This window comes from Carassius gibelio, chromosome A7 (assembly GCF_023724105.1).
Source record: "Carassius gibelio isolate Cgi1373 ecotype wild population from Czech Republic chromosome A7, carGib1.2-hapl.c, whole genome shotgun sequence".
Lineage (NCBI taxonomy): Eukaryota > Metazoa > Chordata > Actinopteri > Cypriniformes > Cyprinidae > Carassius > Carassius gibelio.
Window position 1 is genome coordinate 880,246 of NC_068377.1, and position 17,423 is coordinate 897,668.

Below are 17,423 nucleotides of genomic sequence, written 5' to 3' on the forward strand. Positions count from 1 at the left end.
AAGGTTAAAATTTGATTAAACTAATGTTGAACTATTACAGTTACTAACTGAATTCATTATTAAACTGATATAAATGAATACATTTAATTACAATTAAATTTAAATAACAATGACTATAAAGAATCAATTAATAATTAAAAATATTAATAAATAATATAACAGATTATAAACAAAAACTCTGCCTCGAAGCCTCGTTAAATTCCTATGACGCGCACTATACGCGCGGCGCAGGGATTTGATTGTGTCACACGGACCGTTTATTCACACGGACCTTTTGAATTTAGTTGGCGCAATGGCGGAGAATAGATCTATAAATAAACGGCAGAAATTGTCTAAAGTGTGGGATCATTACACACTTAATAAAGAAGAGAACAAGGTGCAGTGTCTCTACTGCAAAATAGAGCTGGCATACCACAACAGCACATCTTCCATGATTCAGCATCTGAACAGAAGACATCCACTCTATGCTGTTTCACCAAGCATCGCTGAAACAAGCTAAGTTAACGTAGTCTAAGCCTATTGATGTTCGCTGATTTTAATCCCATACTGCATTTGTAGTGATGTCGTGATGCGGTTTGACTAGATATGATGTTTAACTTTGATGACGTTTTAAAGTAGTAAACGTAACTATCACGTTCAATTGCAAGAGAGTATAGCCTAAAAAAAAAGAACCCCTTCACACACACACACGTACATTTTGATGTTTGTTTTGAGATTACAGCTTATTATTTATAATTGTTTATAATTGTTTTATTTACATAATTTTTTTTATACATTTTATACATTGTGTACCTGTTTGGCTTGATATTTTATATTCATTTTTTGTTCTCAGGTTAACTAAACTAAATTTGCAGAAGGTGCAATCCTTTTTTTGTAATGTTGTGTATTAAGAAGACAAAAAACTTAGTTTATATTCATATTAGTTTTACAATACATGTTATACATGTTACAGTAAGTTCACTTAACTGTACATTGTTCTATAATTGTTGGCAATGCCAACTTGGCACTTAACTTTTGGAGCCAAACTTTTGGACTTGGAAATAAATACCTCTGTTGAGAAATAAAAGCCAAATGCTTGTTCATTTTACAGCCACATCATTTTTGTTATGCATTATTTTTTTTGGTTGTTCAAAAACACACACAAATCGTTTTATCCGATTACTCGATTAATCGATCGATTAAGTGCTAGATTAATCGACTACAAAAAGAATCGATAGCTGCAGCCCTACACTGGTCAAGTACAGTTTAGTGCACATTATAGAGAAACATTGATCAAGTATTCAGCACAGCGTCGTCTGATAGCTGTCAGAACTGAAGCTCTTAAAACTCAAGTCATTGAACTACGTGTGCGTTTGCTCTTCCACCCCCTCTCGGCTCGCCGCTCTCTTTTACGCCCCCTGATGTATTTGCTTGTTTTCTTTGGCACAGTTCAGCATGGACTGTTAATTACGCTTTTGTTCCGTCTCAAACAGAATCACACCAGCGAATGTAAGAGCTCTCCATTAACGCTTCCTCTGACACAGCCGCATTCGTCTCCTCTCCGTTTGCTGCTATTTTCCTCTTCTTCATGTGACACTTGTTCTATGATAATAAAGGTTATCTTTTACATTTGGCCGCTTGGTAACTGACAGGTGGCTAATCCGGCCACTGACGCGTTTATCAGTGTATTCCAGCTGCTGTATAATCTTGCGAGTGCTTTTGCCGTAATGGAGGCAAAAAGCTGCAGTGTTTCCATCAATCATGTCTCTCATAAGTCAGAAATGTGACCTGTTCAGGAACGCCAACCTCCAGCAATGAGAGCACCTCTCACAGAAAACCAGTGCAGATGTTCACCAGCATCTTTGTCTGGACATGGAGAACATTTCTGCACGTTTGCCTGTGTGTTACAGGATCTCAGTGTGAAAAACAAAGATGTAAGATTCATGCAGAAAGCTTTCAATTCAAATCATACATTCAAACAGCAAGGTCATATTAAGAGGGTACTTCACTCAGAAATGAAAACTGCCATCATTTACTTTCCTTCATGTCGCTCCAAATGTCTTATATATTTATATCAAAATATGAAAGTCTTCTGAAAAGACATGTAAAAATTAAATAAAATTATATATATATATATATATATATATATATATATATATATATATATATATATATATATATATACTTCAGGCTTTTATTTGCAGTTAAACATTGATAATGGAGTATTTGTTTGTCACATTTAATGATATTTCTGTTGAAAGATGAATGAAAGTCTTATTGGTTTGTAAACAATGAGATTCCTCAGGGTTCGGTGCTTGGTCCTCTCCTCTTCTCAATAGATTGAACAATTTAAGTATATTATTTTATAGTATATTATTCACACAAGTTTTATTTATTTACTTTTCTATTTATTTTTAAGCATCCTAAAGTGTACTCTATTTGTGTATAGAAAGTTTTAACAAATTTTAAATATAAACTGGATTCTATTTCTAATAAACTGGTCAGAGAATAATATAAGTGCTGATACAACATATGTAATGTTGTCTGGGTATTTTCATTTATTCTTTAAAGTTAGGACACACACCAGCAGCAAAATATATGGAAGCATCTCCACATATTGAAATAAATAAATAAAGTACTTGTTTAGTTATCTTAACTGGATGATGTGGTCAGCTGCATTATACTGTTTCTCCAGATCAGACCTGACAGCAGTCACGAAATGCTGTGGTAATCCATTTATCCACTCAGTTCTCTCTACTGTAGTTATGATATGAAACATGAATGTCCGCATTTTTTTTATCATCAATCGTGTTCCTACAGCATTAGTCCTCCACAGATGCTCTTGGCTGCTGATACAGTAGATGTGCTCCGCATGGACTCTCTGATCGTGTGGAAGCCCTTGAGTTTAAACGCTTATTGATCATCTTATTTTAATCAAGTAAAGGTCAGAATAAGGTCAGTAATATCTCCAGATGAACTCTTCCTGGACTGAAGCAGCTCAGCTTTACTTGATTCTCCATCAATCATGTTTTAGAGTCTCAAATCTGATCCTCAGGATCTTTTGAGGAGCGTTTGTTTCCAGAAGCTTTACTTTCACTGTTCCTCAGCGGAGGAATGATCTTCACAAGCCTCCAGAACATCTCACATCTTCCGAGGAGCCTTTATTTCTTCATCTGTCAATCAGCATTGAATTATATGTTTGGATCAGATATTTTCTCTAAAGGGTCAATAAACTGTTCAAAACTTTATATTTTCCCTTAAGCGTCAGGCTGTAGAGGGTTAACATCAATCAGCGCTGATTCCCGTGAGAGAGTGGATTCCTGACGTCTCTGTCTTGGAATCTCAGACCGTGTTTCAGATCTCTGGCTCGCTGCATTCCTGAGATGAATGAGACGACCTTTGACCTGCAGCGGGATCAGAATGCACACTTGCTGCAGCAGCTGTAGCTGATCTGCTCCTGAAATACCACACATGTGCTTCCCGTCTGATGAAACACTGAATCAATGTCCCTCACTAGATACACGGCTTACATTATACTGAGAGATGAGGAAGGATTTTAATTTCCCAGAAATGTCACGCTTCAGCTTAAAAGACAGAAAATCATTGCATTTTTTTCTGCACGCGTGCCCTGTGGCGTCACATCCAGGAGAATTGTGGGTAATATCAGTACGAAGGCTGGCGGCATGACTCTGCCCACTCGCGCTGGCCGAGAGGTTGATGTGTTTGTGTGTGTCGGGAGCGTGACACATGTCTGTAAGTGTGTGTGGGTGTGTGTGTGGAGGAGGACGAGGAGCACTTTCATCCTGAGCCAAGTGTGTGTATGTGACATTTACAAAAATGTGAATATCTGGTCATTTTAACATTTAAAAGGGATGGAAATTATGGAATTTTCTATATTTTAAACATGCTTTAACTCTAAACGTGCTGTCCTTTTTATTTGGTGAAAGACCTAATAATAAAATGTGGCATTCTGTAGTTTTGGTGCATATTCATCTTTTAATCATATTGGCAAATATCTTGACTCCACAGCAGAGAAAGCTATTTTGTGCTTTCTGTTCCAATACTTACTGATGGGACTGTATATATTATTATTCTGTTGTTGTTGTTGTTATCTTATGAATATATGTCAGTATTTCAGAGATCAGACACGCGTCAAGCGCAGAGGAAACAGGAAGCAGCAGCAGGAGATCGGTCCAGCGTAATCTGCTCTGTTTCACACAATTCCTTTCTTTCTCCAGAAGAGGATTTCCAGTAATTCTCCATGAACACAGTTGATTTGAGAGAACGGCTGAGGATTGAAGCAGGTTTAGAGCGCGGACGTGTCGAGGTCACATCCAGCTGCTCGTTACGGCTGACGGAGCGGGAGATTCCCCAAATCAACCCGAAACAAAAGACAACAAAAGTGCGTCTTTCTCTGCGTCCTCCGGCTGCAGACAGACGTCGCTCCAGCTTTCATTTCCTCTGAGCTTTTATAATTAATTCAGTTTAAGGGCTGCAGATCGCTGGATGTTCTGCTGACTAAACCCATTTGTCATTTGTGGGTTTATTTTGCGAAACCTCCTTCACACCCCAGCGGCTCCCCATTGATCATTAAATCACACTCAGTGTGTGTGTGTGTGTGTGTGTGTGTGTGTGTGTGTGTGGCTGCACGTATGCAACTCATTGTTAAGCACAGGTTAGGTGATGTGTTTCAGATTAAATGAGCTCTGTGTCACGGTTATCTGTCTAACTCACCCCATGGGCTCGGGTTTGTCTGGTTAGCCTGATCCCATTAGCCTCGGCTGATAGATGCTCACGAGTTATTATTTCATGGCGACGACAAAACTAAGTGAACCAACCATAACATCTCCCCGGCACCGTGGTTACCATGGTTTTAAACTTTTACATTTAAACCATGGTTACTACTCTTTTACTATAGTAAAACCATGGTTAATATTTGTTTCCTTTATGAACCATCGACTTAAAGAACATTCTCTTCCAGCTGCAGCACACATGATGTAAAACTAACGACTGCTGAAAAAGATCCATGAAATATGAAGTCAAATACTGTCTTAAAATTACCCTATATGTGCATACATGATATAAAATAAGAAAAATGCTAAATATGTCTTAGCCAAAACATTTAGTTTTTGAGGTTAACTGAACAATTGTGAAGATTCAAACTCCAGATGACTGAAGGTTCGAGCAGCAGCAGTGATTGAGTAAGTGATCAGCACGTCCAGCTGTGCTGTAATCACAGAATAACCCCGACATCAAACAGAGGATAACCACCATCTGGACATACATTATCCACTCAGTACATTCATACTTGCTACATAAGTTAAATATTGTACACAGAATATTGATTTGAGTCGCAAGCAAGCGGCAAGTTCAAACTAGTCGGACATTTAAGGGATACGGTGCAGTCATATACTTATTACACATTTCACCACATAAATAATTATGGCAATACAAGATATTGATTGAACTATGTTTTAAAATATTACCAGTATGTTAGTATGTATACACTGCAACTGCATATTTTCCAGTTTACAAAACCTTATGAGTATCAAACACGAAAAAAAAAAAAAAAAAATCTACTTTCTATAAACCCCAAATGTTGTCCCAGCGAGTCAGACAGAGTTGTCGCAACAAAGAATTGAATATGGCTTTAAGAATTCCCACCATGCATCACATCATGAATAAATGATGCAGTCACTGTTATAGGATTATTGTTTTACTGTTATCTGACTTCATTTAAACTTTTATTGTGTTGTTTTGTCATTATTGTTAGCTATTTGTTGTGCTGTGATGTAAAGAAGTCACATTTTTAACATTTGTTGATTGCCACTGTCCTTGGTCAACCATTTAAATCCAGTTTTTTGTAAATCATGTTGTAAAAACAAATACAATGTTGTCTACATATTAGACTAAGTTATCCATTAAAATTTCTATAACATTTCCCAGTTTGTCATTCTTAAATCACCATTAAAATTATAATGTTATAACTTTTAACTTTTTTTCACCCAGAAAACAACATTTTGTTTCAGTTACAGTAACAAACATGTTTCTATTATCAAAATAAGACTATTAGCACTGAAAAAAGTGTCTTAATGCATCAAGGTGCCTTATTTTTATTTATTCATTTATTATTATTATTATTATTCTTTTTTTAAATTTTCTCAACTATTTATTTTTTACAGTGCAAAAAAAAAAAAAAAAAAAAAAAAAACAACGTGGCAAAATGGCAGCAGCTGCGTTTGTATGAAACGAGATAGCAAGCCTGTGATACCAGGATGACATAAATAAACAATTGTACACATAACACTGAATTGAATAGTAATACTTCATTAGCTTAACGAATGCAAAGCTTCCACAAAGAAAAATGGTTCATAGCAAGCGCATATTGCTGAGTTCAGTTACCTGCATGAGAACGTGTTATCAGCTTTTATCGATTGTTATCGTGGAATGTCGCGACTGACCAATCAGAATCAAGTATTCCTCAGAGCAGTGTAATAACAATAATGCAAACATCAGATATCAGACATTCAGTAGTAGTTCTGCAAAACTTTCTTCTGCACTGTTTTTCTGTGTAACATATGTTTGACGGATGTGTTTCTTGGATTGCTGCGCTTGCGTCTTTCGCACATGAAACGTTGTTCTATAAACACTGCACTGAAATTGAAGTACTTCAGCTACTGGCATCTAGTAACCTTGCATTTTTCAGCACAAATGTATTTTGGTGTAAATATTAGCACTAGCGATATGTTTTACATGTGTTTTACACTCATTCGTAGATGCGTCAACAACTCTTAGCATTAGCAACGTTTCTAAACGTAACTTTTTCTAAAATATTGAATGAAAACTGTGATTCCGGGATAATTTTTTTTTTGAATTTATAAACTATAAATTTGTGTTTTCTTTTCTCCACTGATGCATGCATTCTGGGTGATTAGCATTTGTATGTCTTTCACATTTCTGCAGGTGGTCTTCATCGATGCTGTGTTCAGCCATAATTACAGAGCGATGTGTGGAGCCTCTCCTCTCGAGAGGGTCATTAGTTGAATTAAGGGCGACCCGGAGGAGGCCGATTCATCTAGCAGAAAATGACTCCAATATGCAGAGCATCAAAGCCATCAGATAAGAGCCCTTCACTCCCGCGAAACCATTAGCACCTCCTCACACACCAGCCAGCGCTCAACACAAACACAAACCGCCTGGACAGAGCCAATGCATGTCCTTGAGGAAACACAGCTTACACAAAAATCTGTTCAACTTATTGCTAAAGAAAAATTTAGTCAACAATCAGTACTATTAGTCTTTCTTAATTATAAAGCCCCCTACGGCAGTGATTCCTAACCCTGCTCCTGCTGCACAACTGACCGAAACAAAACCAGATATGGCTAAATATGGTAACTCAAAAATGTGATTTAATTAATGCAAAGGGTATTTTCACTGAAAATAGTGAAAATAGCATATACTGTACCTTCGAGTCCAAACTCATTCTGTATGATTATCCACGCATTAATTAGACAAGACAAAAGATCAATAACGTCTAACGGTTCTGTCTTTAATTATGAGAATAAATAACTCATCATTATCTGTTGTTCCATTTCTCTGATGAATAGAATAAAGTGGATGGAGGGGGTCGTGCAGAAAAACTTTGCTCGAACAATGGTACGCCGACTTTATATGCTGTCTCAGGTCTTTTCTACATTTCCATTTTCCAGCTCAAAGAAAGGTTCACCTGGGTTGCGAGATAAGTCAGCATGTTTCCAGCACTGAAAGGTCCTTCGGAAACGTCTGAAAGAGCGGCGGGCTGCTTGGGTCTCGGCAATTGCGAGGCAGAGGGGTAAAGGAAAGCACATTGTGCTCTGCTAGCTTTATTCTGGCTCTTTTACCCTCGACGCAGCTGTCAGAAAACCAAACAACAGGCGCAGCAATTTTCCTCCATGCGGCCACGAACACACCTCACTCAAAGCCGCCGCGGGCGCTGAGGCAGCAATTCTTCTGGACGGTCATCAATGCCTTTGTTTTTTCTGTCAGGATTTTAAATTATGCCACGGCGGACTTCCTGTGCAACTGTGTGCTGAAGATTATGCCTTCGTTCAAAGCAAGAGTTGAGGGATGGTCAGATTTGAGTAATCTGATGCACTTTTGAGCACGTTCAGAAGAAAGGTGCCAGTGTTCCGGCTCTGCCACGGGTATTTCTGGATTACCATAAAATAGGCTTTGTCTAGACGCCTCAACTGTAGGCAGAGAGTGCAGCATTTCCCGTCGGTGTCACCCGTCATGATCGCAGAGGCTTTTCACTGGATTTGCCAGAGTTCCTCGAGCTCCGCTCTGGGAATCACTCCACTTTGGATCAGCACAGAAACAGAGATCCAAATGGAAGAGCAGCTGTTGGAGTTCCCTTCAGAGCAGAACAATATTCATCCTTCTTTACTGCAAAAGATGAGTCTGTGAAAGCTAACTAAACGAAGAGACAGGAATTGTTTTAAACATTGGAGCACCATAACTTTAACTCAAAACTCAATGAATCCAATCTATGATTCATGAACAGATGGTTTTGTTCGTTTTCATTTTCTGCAACCAAAACTGTGGAATAAATAAAGTTTTAAGATCTGATTTGTGTGATTTGTAGACACTAGAATGAGTAGTAAGAGGTTTGCAGATTTAGCCTATAACCAAATTGTGTTACCTGTTGTTAACCTTTTAATATTACTTAACCCTAACCCTATTAATATTATTTACTAGACCTGAACTATGAACTATTTTTTAATTGAATAATGTTAGCAAATATTTCAAAATACTGTAATAAATGTATATCTCAATGTACAGCTCAAAATCTAGTTTTCTTACAACAATGATGGTTAAATTTGATGAAGACTACAAATTGTAAAAGAAAGAAAGAAAAAAAAGAAAAAGAAAAAAAAAATCTAAATAAATATACATATAATACAAATATGTAATTTGCTGGGTGTTACATTTTATGCAATAACAGAATGAGTGCAAAACACAGAGCACTGTTAAATGTTATTTTTTGGCAAATTCAAATGAATTAATATCTAATGAAGTTCTTAATACAAGTAATAAAAATAAAAGAAAAATGCAACTGACTATATCAGAACTGACATCTTTGCATGCTTTAGGATCATTGTTGGACACAATTGAGAAAGTGGAGACTGGCCAAAATCACAATGCTTAGGGTAAAACAGACATTTGATGTTTTTAAAATGTGTTACTCTTCATGCTAATGGCTTATGAAATATATAAACTAGTTCTCTGGACAGGATCATGAAGTCGGTGCCCGCGGCGCTGTAACGTCAGTGCTGATGAAATTCTCCGACTGACTGTGAGAGTGGATGTCAAATGGACATCAGGTCACAGCACATTGAACTAAATGAATTCAGTTAATCTCTCTGATGTTTCTCCATCCCTGGAGCCAAATTCTGACGCTAATGTTGCCCCTCAGGGTCATTTAAAGGCCTTTCAGTTCCAGCATGTCTATTGGCACTTTACTTCTCCAGAAGCCTCTGCTTTATTTAACCAACAAACAGAATCCTGCAAGCAAAGGCCATGTTTGCATCAGTCTGGTCTTATGCATCGATTTCCTCAGGATTTCCTCTGTCTTTACCAAAGTCGTGCATGAATTTACCAGCATCATGTAGTGTTGAAAATAATATTGTCATTATTAATGGAAACTAATGTCCCATTGTTGGTGTTTTGTTCTAATATTCTGCTGAACATCTCACACGTGTTTGAAATGGCATGATGGTGAGTAAATGGTAAAACTACTGTATGCGGTGAATTATTTTGTCAAATGCATTTCTCTGGAACAGTTCTCAGCCATCAGAAACATTTTTGCTTCTCCAGCTTGGATTTTTTTTTTTTTTTCTTTGGTGTATAATGCATTGTGCCTTTGACCTTGTTTGGCAAATACTGGCCTGAAGTCCCCAGTCTGCGAAAGGACCGACTACATTGGACCCGGTTCAGTGGGTGCATTCATGAATAAGACATGACCCATATTTCCACACAGCACAAGCACGTCTGACTGAACGGCATGTTTTTAGGGAAAGAAAAGTATGTCGGGGCTTAACTAAGTCAAAGACCCTTTAATGCAAAGCTTGTTTCTGATGCTCGCGCCGTCTGCCACAGCCTGATATCTTACGGCAGAATATGTATTCGTTTTGTGTCATTATTCATGCTCAAACGAAGCTGCTTGCCCACTGGCTGAATCTGCAGTAATTACTACAACTTGGCTTCCTTCATTTATATTAATGCATAAATATTTGTTCAGGGATTTATGTTCATAATTATAACAATTCCAACCAGACCGTCATTTCAGGTGAGGCTTGGAGAGAGAACAACACAGTACTCATACTCCTACTACATCTGTAGTGCGTATCCTGGTCCAGTGTGTGAGACACTGCAGACTTTCCGTGTGCAATACTCAATCACACAACACTTTGTGCTCGACTTGACCTTCCACTCCAGTGTGACGAACGAGCCGGCAATCGTTTTTAATCTTCTGTGACTAATTATTGGATTGGAGAGCCTGAGTTAAGACATTTTACATAAAAATTTATAAAGGTAAAATAATCACATTTATTCCCAAGATGATAACTTCAAATGGAATCCATATATATATATATATATATATATATATATATATATATATATATATATATATATATATATATATATATATATATATATAGTCGCTGTCGGGCAGGATCCTCGTATCTCCAAAATCATTATTTTTCAGGAAATAAAAAAACAGCAAATATTTTGAGTTATTCAACATTGTATTGTTAAAGTTGGTATTATACCTTATATTGCTATCATATACTGTTGAGTACCAGCATTAACACAACATTTCCCCAAAATCATGTTTTATTGAAGATACGAGTTTACGCTCTCATTGATGAGAACGGAACGGACACAGACATCGCTGCTGCCAGCAGTGTTCATCAAAGTCTGCGGTCATGCCTTTTAACAAGAGACAAGGCTTTACGAGTTAATTAAAGCAACTGATTTTGGTTACACACATCTTCCCAATCTCTATTTTAAACTTAAGAGCTATGAGTTATGCAATACCAAAATAAATCTGAACGCTAAATTGCAGATCGCATTAAACCTTTTGACAAGAGAAAAGGATTCAATAGTTAACTAAAGCTAATGACTAAGTCAACGGCATGCTATTTTTGTGCATTAAATTCGTTATCCTCGTCAGAAACAAAACCATGGAAGATTTCAGTCAATAAGATAGCGTCCAATGCTAAACCTAGCAGAAAGAAAAATCTAGCATCCTTAGAAATGACACATGACACTTCAGCACTACTATTACTTCAAGATAAAACTGTTTTATATAATATATAAACGCTTATTATATCATTCATATAACTGAATCATGAATAACCATTGTTTTGAGGATATTTACCACAGAGGACGTGCTGGTCGACGAGGATTCGTTGCCACTCTCAGTCTTGATAATGCTGCAAAGCTCCCGTGGTGTGAAGAAGAGGCGGAGTTACGAGACTTCTCAGACAGCTGTAATGTCCAATGGAGTTACGAGATTTGCGAGACTTTAGATTGGTTAATAATTTGTAAAATTAACATACCCACGTGGGGACTGAACCGCCCGACAGCGACAATATATATATATATATATATATATATATATATATATATATATATATATATATGCAAATATGATTTTAATGGCTTGAATTACAATTAATATCTGGGTTGTTTGGTAAAAGTTCAGATAAATGATTCTTTGAAATATGCAACAGACATTATTTCATTAAAGTATTTAGTTTAAGACTGCTCTTGAGCTAATCAATATATATATATATATATATATATATATATATATATATATATATATATATATATATATATATATATATATATATATATATACAAATATATATATATTTGGTAAAATTATTTAAATATTAAGTAAGTCTCACATTTGCATTTGTTTTAAATGCATATTATTATTGCTGACAGAATAATCTATTCAGTAACATAAATCACTGTTATTATTGTTAGTTAAATCTAAAGCTTAAAAAAATGGCACCTAAAAAAGTTGAATAATATAAAAAATGCAACTGTACATCTTAAATAAGGTAATAAATTGAATTATATTATTTGTAATTGAAATAAACGGCAGATGCAAGCTTATGTATGTCCTGTATCATCGTCCCCTGAGTCTCCCCTGCTGTTCACATCATATCTGTATAGACAGAAGTATATACTGCAGTGTGCACTGGGTGCTGGACCTGTATTCTGAACTTATCCACTGATTGAGTTCTGCAGTGCTGCGATGTGTTTGTTTTCTAAGCGCTGCTATTGTGTTGCATGTTTTATCAGGCCTGAGCTGCACACAGCAATACTCTCTCTCCAATAACAGATGTGGCCACAATGGTGTGAGAAGAATGGTGAAAATAAGAGTTAGCAGAGGGAAAATGTTTTGCCAATAACCATGCTAATGTTTGGAGGTGGAAAGCACATTGTTTTTCACATTTCTTCCATTTTAGGTCTGGCAGGTTCTTTCTCACACCAACCAGATAGTAACTGGCAAAGTATTGCTTTGTTTAATAACCGCGTTTCATAATTTCATTAAAAGATAAGTCAGTTAAAAGCCTTCCAATGGGTACAAATTGTAAAAACTGGGAGAGAGAGAATTTTCACTCCGTTTTCTCCTCACAGACGCTGGCTCATCCAACAAGGCCAATTTTTAAGAAATGTTGTAAATGTAGCATAAAATTAGAGTTATATTGATGATGCAGAAGCTATTGAGCGGGAAAGCCCGTCTGCTAATTAGAATATTAATCACCCCCATAAAAAAGCTCCAAGGTCAGTGAGAGCTAAAGGAGCATTTCCATTTTTCAGGCTCCATCCGCAGGACACTTTTCTATTAATAAAATGTAATTTGCTGAATTGCCAACTACTCCAGCTTAATACGTGAACAAAACAAAAGCACACACACAGAAGAAAGATACAGTCACAGCCAACATACCTGTGAAGGCTGGAAGGCAATGAGAGAGCAAAGGTTAGCACGTGATACTGGTCGTAAACCTACCACGTAAAACAGTGAGTCGTGTCGTGGCACTCGTCTCCCCAACACTGTTGGAGGCCACGCATTCATAAATGGCTTCATCGCGCGGCGTCCGCAGTGGCTGGATTCTCAGAACGGAGCCTGATCCGTCATCGAACTCTATGACCTACAGGTGCGAGAGACAAGATATGTTACGCGAGTTTTTTTTGCTCACAGTTGATGACGGACAATCATGCTCTCACACACACTTCATCCTGACACAGAGCTCTGGACATACAACGGACACCGTGGCATGACATTCATTTACGCACCCTGACGCAACAGTATGAACACAGGACACAGAAACAGTCTGATTATGATCTTCGTCTGGGCTGCGATTTAGAAAATATCTGTAATTGCTGATAACTTTGGAGTTCTCATACTGAAGTCCAGTGGAAACTCAGAGATTTGTTCTTATCTCCTGTCCTTAACGACTGTTGTTTGACATATTGGCTGATGGTCACGACTGACTGAAGTGTGTTATTAGCATACTTATTTTAACCTGCAAACACATAATGTCAATATCATTTAACATTATAGTTATATCTTAAGTAGAGTTATGATACACTTTAGCCCTTAGTACTGAACACGCATACAACAGACCTTACAAAAATAAGTTTACTTCAAGTTCTGTTTTTATTATTATTATCAAGTAAACTACAAATTAATTTTCCAAGTATACTTCATGTAATAATTATAACAGTATGAAGTCACTAGTACTATACTTATATGTATTTCTACAGTTCAAGACCCGCTTTTTAGTTTATTAAAGCATACTTTTAAGTGTACTTTGCATGTAACTACTACTTTTCGTTTGTATTAGAAGTATACTGTGAACTTTACTAAACTATACTACAATATATTTTTTCCTTCATCAAGCACACCAACAGGTTCCTATTTATTTGATTTGTATACTTAAAATAAGATTCTTTTTAAGTTTAGAAACTGTTTATTCTGGTAATGGCTTATAATAGAAGCCAATGTGAATCATGTCTTATAAAATACTCTCACACCTTGTTAGAGTGTACTGGAATGTCAATAAAACCAGCAAAATGTCAATCTGTCAGGTTTGTTTCCACTCATGTATTTTTCACATTAAGATTTTCCAACGCAAAGCTGATTCGTTATTATAAACTTGTACAATTGATAAAAACAGTATATTAAATGGTATAAAATGCTCAGTGAATGTCTGAAAGCGATGCTAATTCTTAAGCCAGACATTTCACGATAAACCTGATGGCTTTAAGAATGGGATGGCTTGGTCTGGCCCACTCTTAAAGCGGATCACATGAAACATGAAACGAGGATGGTGATGTGACGTCACAGGCACAAACGCCATTAGAAAGAATGACAGCAGACAGTCGATTAGCTTCGACGCCAGACGGACGGGACACAGGACGCTCACAGACAGGTTTAGTAGCTGGCAACCGGGAGATGTATACTCACTTCTGACAACCAGGACAGGTTCGCTGTTTTACAGACTTAAATACATCAGTGGTCATACGCTGCGGCTTTTCTTTCACCGTTACTTCTCACGCAAAGAAACGCGAGTATGACCACGTGCTCACACGCATGTGTTTGAGTGTGCATGAGCTGGCTAATGAAGCCAAGTAGAAACTGAGCATTAAACGAACGTTTAAACATGATATTAGTAATGAGTTGCATGGTTGAAGGTGAAGACGCTGGCTGGCGGATCAAAGGTTAGCATATTAGTGGCTGTTAGTGCTGTGTAGCATGTGATGAACACTGATAAGATTCTGTTTCTGCAGGTGAAAAGGTGCCATATCAGGCAATAAGTGTCCGTAGATTAGCCACCGCTAAGCGTTAGCGAACAGAAGATGAAGAAGGTTGTGCGGCACGATAACGCTTATAATAATACAAATCTTATCAGTGTTCAGCTGTGATGCAGTTATTCATCATGCTGGGCTGAGATGGCGATCCCAAAAACGATAAATAAACAAACAGGACTGAGCCACGTGAGACTGCAGAACATGCACTGAGAAGCAAATGAGACGCTTAACACACAAAAAAAACCAACAACAAGTGCATTTCAGAAATGCAAAGCGTATGTTCGACGAAAGCATCTGATCCATCATTTCAGATCAGGGTCCGGATTCATAAAGCATTGCTATTTATTAAAGTAATGTAATTTATTATCATCAAGAATTTTTTTTTTTTTTTTTTTTTTTTTTTGTATTGTCCATTTTGATTTTGAATTTAGGTAAAGTTTCATTTTTTTTTTTTTTTTTTTTTTTTCATGTATTTCATGTGTTTTTGTCATATTTTATTGTAATTTTTCCACCAAACATGTCTATAGTTTTGATCGATTTTTATTTCAGTTTTAGTTTTAGTACTTTTAGACATAAAGTTGAATTAAATGAAGATTAGAAACTTCGCTTTGGCAACTAATATATATTATTTCTGAACTCATTTTTTTCCTAAAGATTTTCATGAATCCGGCACCAGGCCATGGGTAATCGTGCATGTTAGTGGTGGGAGGATATGCTAATGAATGGGTGTGGCTGAAGCAGTGAGTGTGGTTTATTGGGCGTGGCTATTGTTAGCATTCACTTGTCGAGCATTTTACATCAGAACAATAGACCTAATACCTCAAAACGCTGGTTGCTCACTCTCTTCCCCTTCTTGTTCCACACAATCTTTGGCTGCGGGTCGCCCGTAGCCTGGCAGATGAAGGAGGCGACGCCGCCTTGAACGCCCGTCTGATCGTTCGGGGTTCGTAAGAACTTTGGTGGCGCTGAAAGAGAGAAAGCAGAAGAGATGTTGTTACAAACTGATCCAGACGGAGTACTGAACGGAGACACGTTACACACCACGGCAGGCCATGAAAGAAGAAACGCAATCACATGAACAGAGCAGAGATGCGACGATAATCCCATTAATCCCATTAACAGTGTTGGGAAAAGCTACTTCTAAAAGTGATGCATTACAATATTGTGTTACTCCCTTAAACAGTAACCACCTGTGTTACTTAGTTACTCTTTATGGAAAGCAATGCATTGCCTTATGTTTTGTCACAGGGCTGGGCTTGCCTAAGTTATATTTTTGGCAACTGTAAAGGCCGTTTTACCCTCAAAGTGAAAAAATAATAATCTTCCTCTGAACTCACTACTGATTTCTCTTAACACAGGGGCAGGAGGGTTCTCTGTTACCCCCAGCACTGGCCACTAATATAACTTTCAAGAAAAATGCACCTAAAAACACATAGAGAAATACAAATCTGGTCAACCTATTTTTCAGAACAACAGACCTCAAAACACAGACAATTTTACTTTGTGCCTTTTCCTAAGTATTTTATCTCATTTTTCCAGTCCATTTGGTATTTTATGCATATGCATACTATTCATTAAATGATTTGTTTCTTTGTTTGTTTGCCAAATATGGCTGTCATTACCAGCACACTAAACACTGTAATCAACTTTTTCATTTTCCCCAAAAGTTTGTGTTAGTTACTTTAGTAATGAAGCTGAGCAGCGACAGGATCACATCAGAGCCATGAGATCAGAAACAGCATTTATTTTAAGAGTTTTACATCATGATCTGAGCGCAGTTTATAGGTGTCATTAATAGAGCAGATGGTAATGAATCCCAGAGGCCAAAATTATCACTCTCCAAGATCCAAATGAGGTAAAAACAGTGTGATGAATATTTGTCCTGTAATATTATTAGCATTATTAGAGTATTAAAAAAAATGACAGTTGAGACATTTATGTTACAAAATATTTATATTTCAAATAAATGTTTTTTTTTTTTTTTTTTTGTAAATCCTGTAAAAAATGTAATGTATAGAAGTCTCCACAGATATATTGTGCAGCACAACTGTGTTCAACATTGATAATAATCAGAAATGTTTCTTGAGCAGTAAATCATCATATTATTCTGATTTCTGAAGATCATGTGACACTGAAGACTGGAGGAATGATGCTGAAAATACAGCGGAGCATCACAGAAATACATTACACTTTAACACAGATTCACACAGAGAACTGCTGTTTGAAACTGCTTGTTTTTAAAATATTTCTATATAGGTTTCATTTTTGTTTTTAGTAATGTTAGTTACTTGCCAATATTCATTTAGATAAAGCTTTTCATCTAACATTTATACTATATTTAATTTAGCAAAATTTAATTTAATAGTTTAATAGTTAGCAATAATATAGTTTTATAGTTTCAATTAGCAATAAGATCGGTGTCAGATTCCTGGTATGATGGATCATGGCAGTGAGCACTTATTCCCTAGTTAGAGAGCTGTACGTGCTCAAGGTGGGCCGGTTAATACAGGATGTGACATACGTATCCCATAGTCCCTGTCTATAATTGGATCTGTGAGCGGGGTGTC

The 17,423-nt window shown here is 36.9% G+C and overlaps 1 protein-coding gene across 40 annotated transcripts in view; it reads right to left on the reverse strand.

Annotated features, from left to right (window-relative positions):
• The window catches only part of LOC128017574 (receptor-type tyrosine-protein phosphatase delta), a 294,348-nt gene that overhangs the window by 67,255 nt on the left and 209,670 nt on the right, over positions 1-17,423 (reverse strand). For all 40 annotated transcript variants that reach the window (XM_052602980.1, XM_052602992.1, XM_052602991.1 and 37 more), the window contains 2 exons: positions 15,676-15,821; positions 13,052-13,193 (listed from right to left, as the gene is read on the reverse strand). In XM_052602980.1, coding sequence (XP_052458940.1) covers positions 13,052-13,193; positions 15,676-15,821 — 288 coding nt within the window. The remainder of the gene's footprint in view (positions 1-13,051; positions 13,194-15,675; positions 15,822-17,423) is intronic.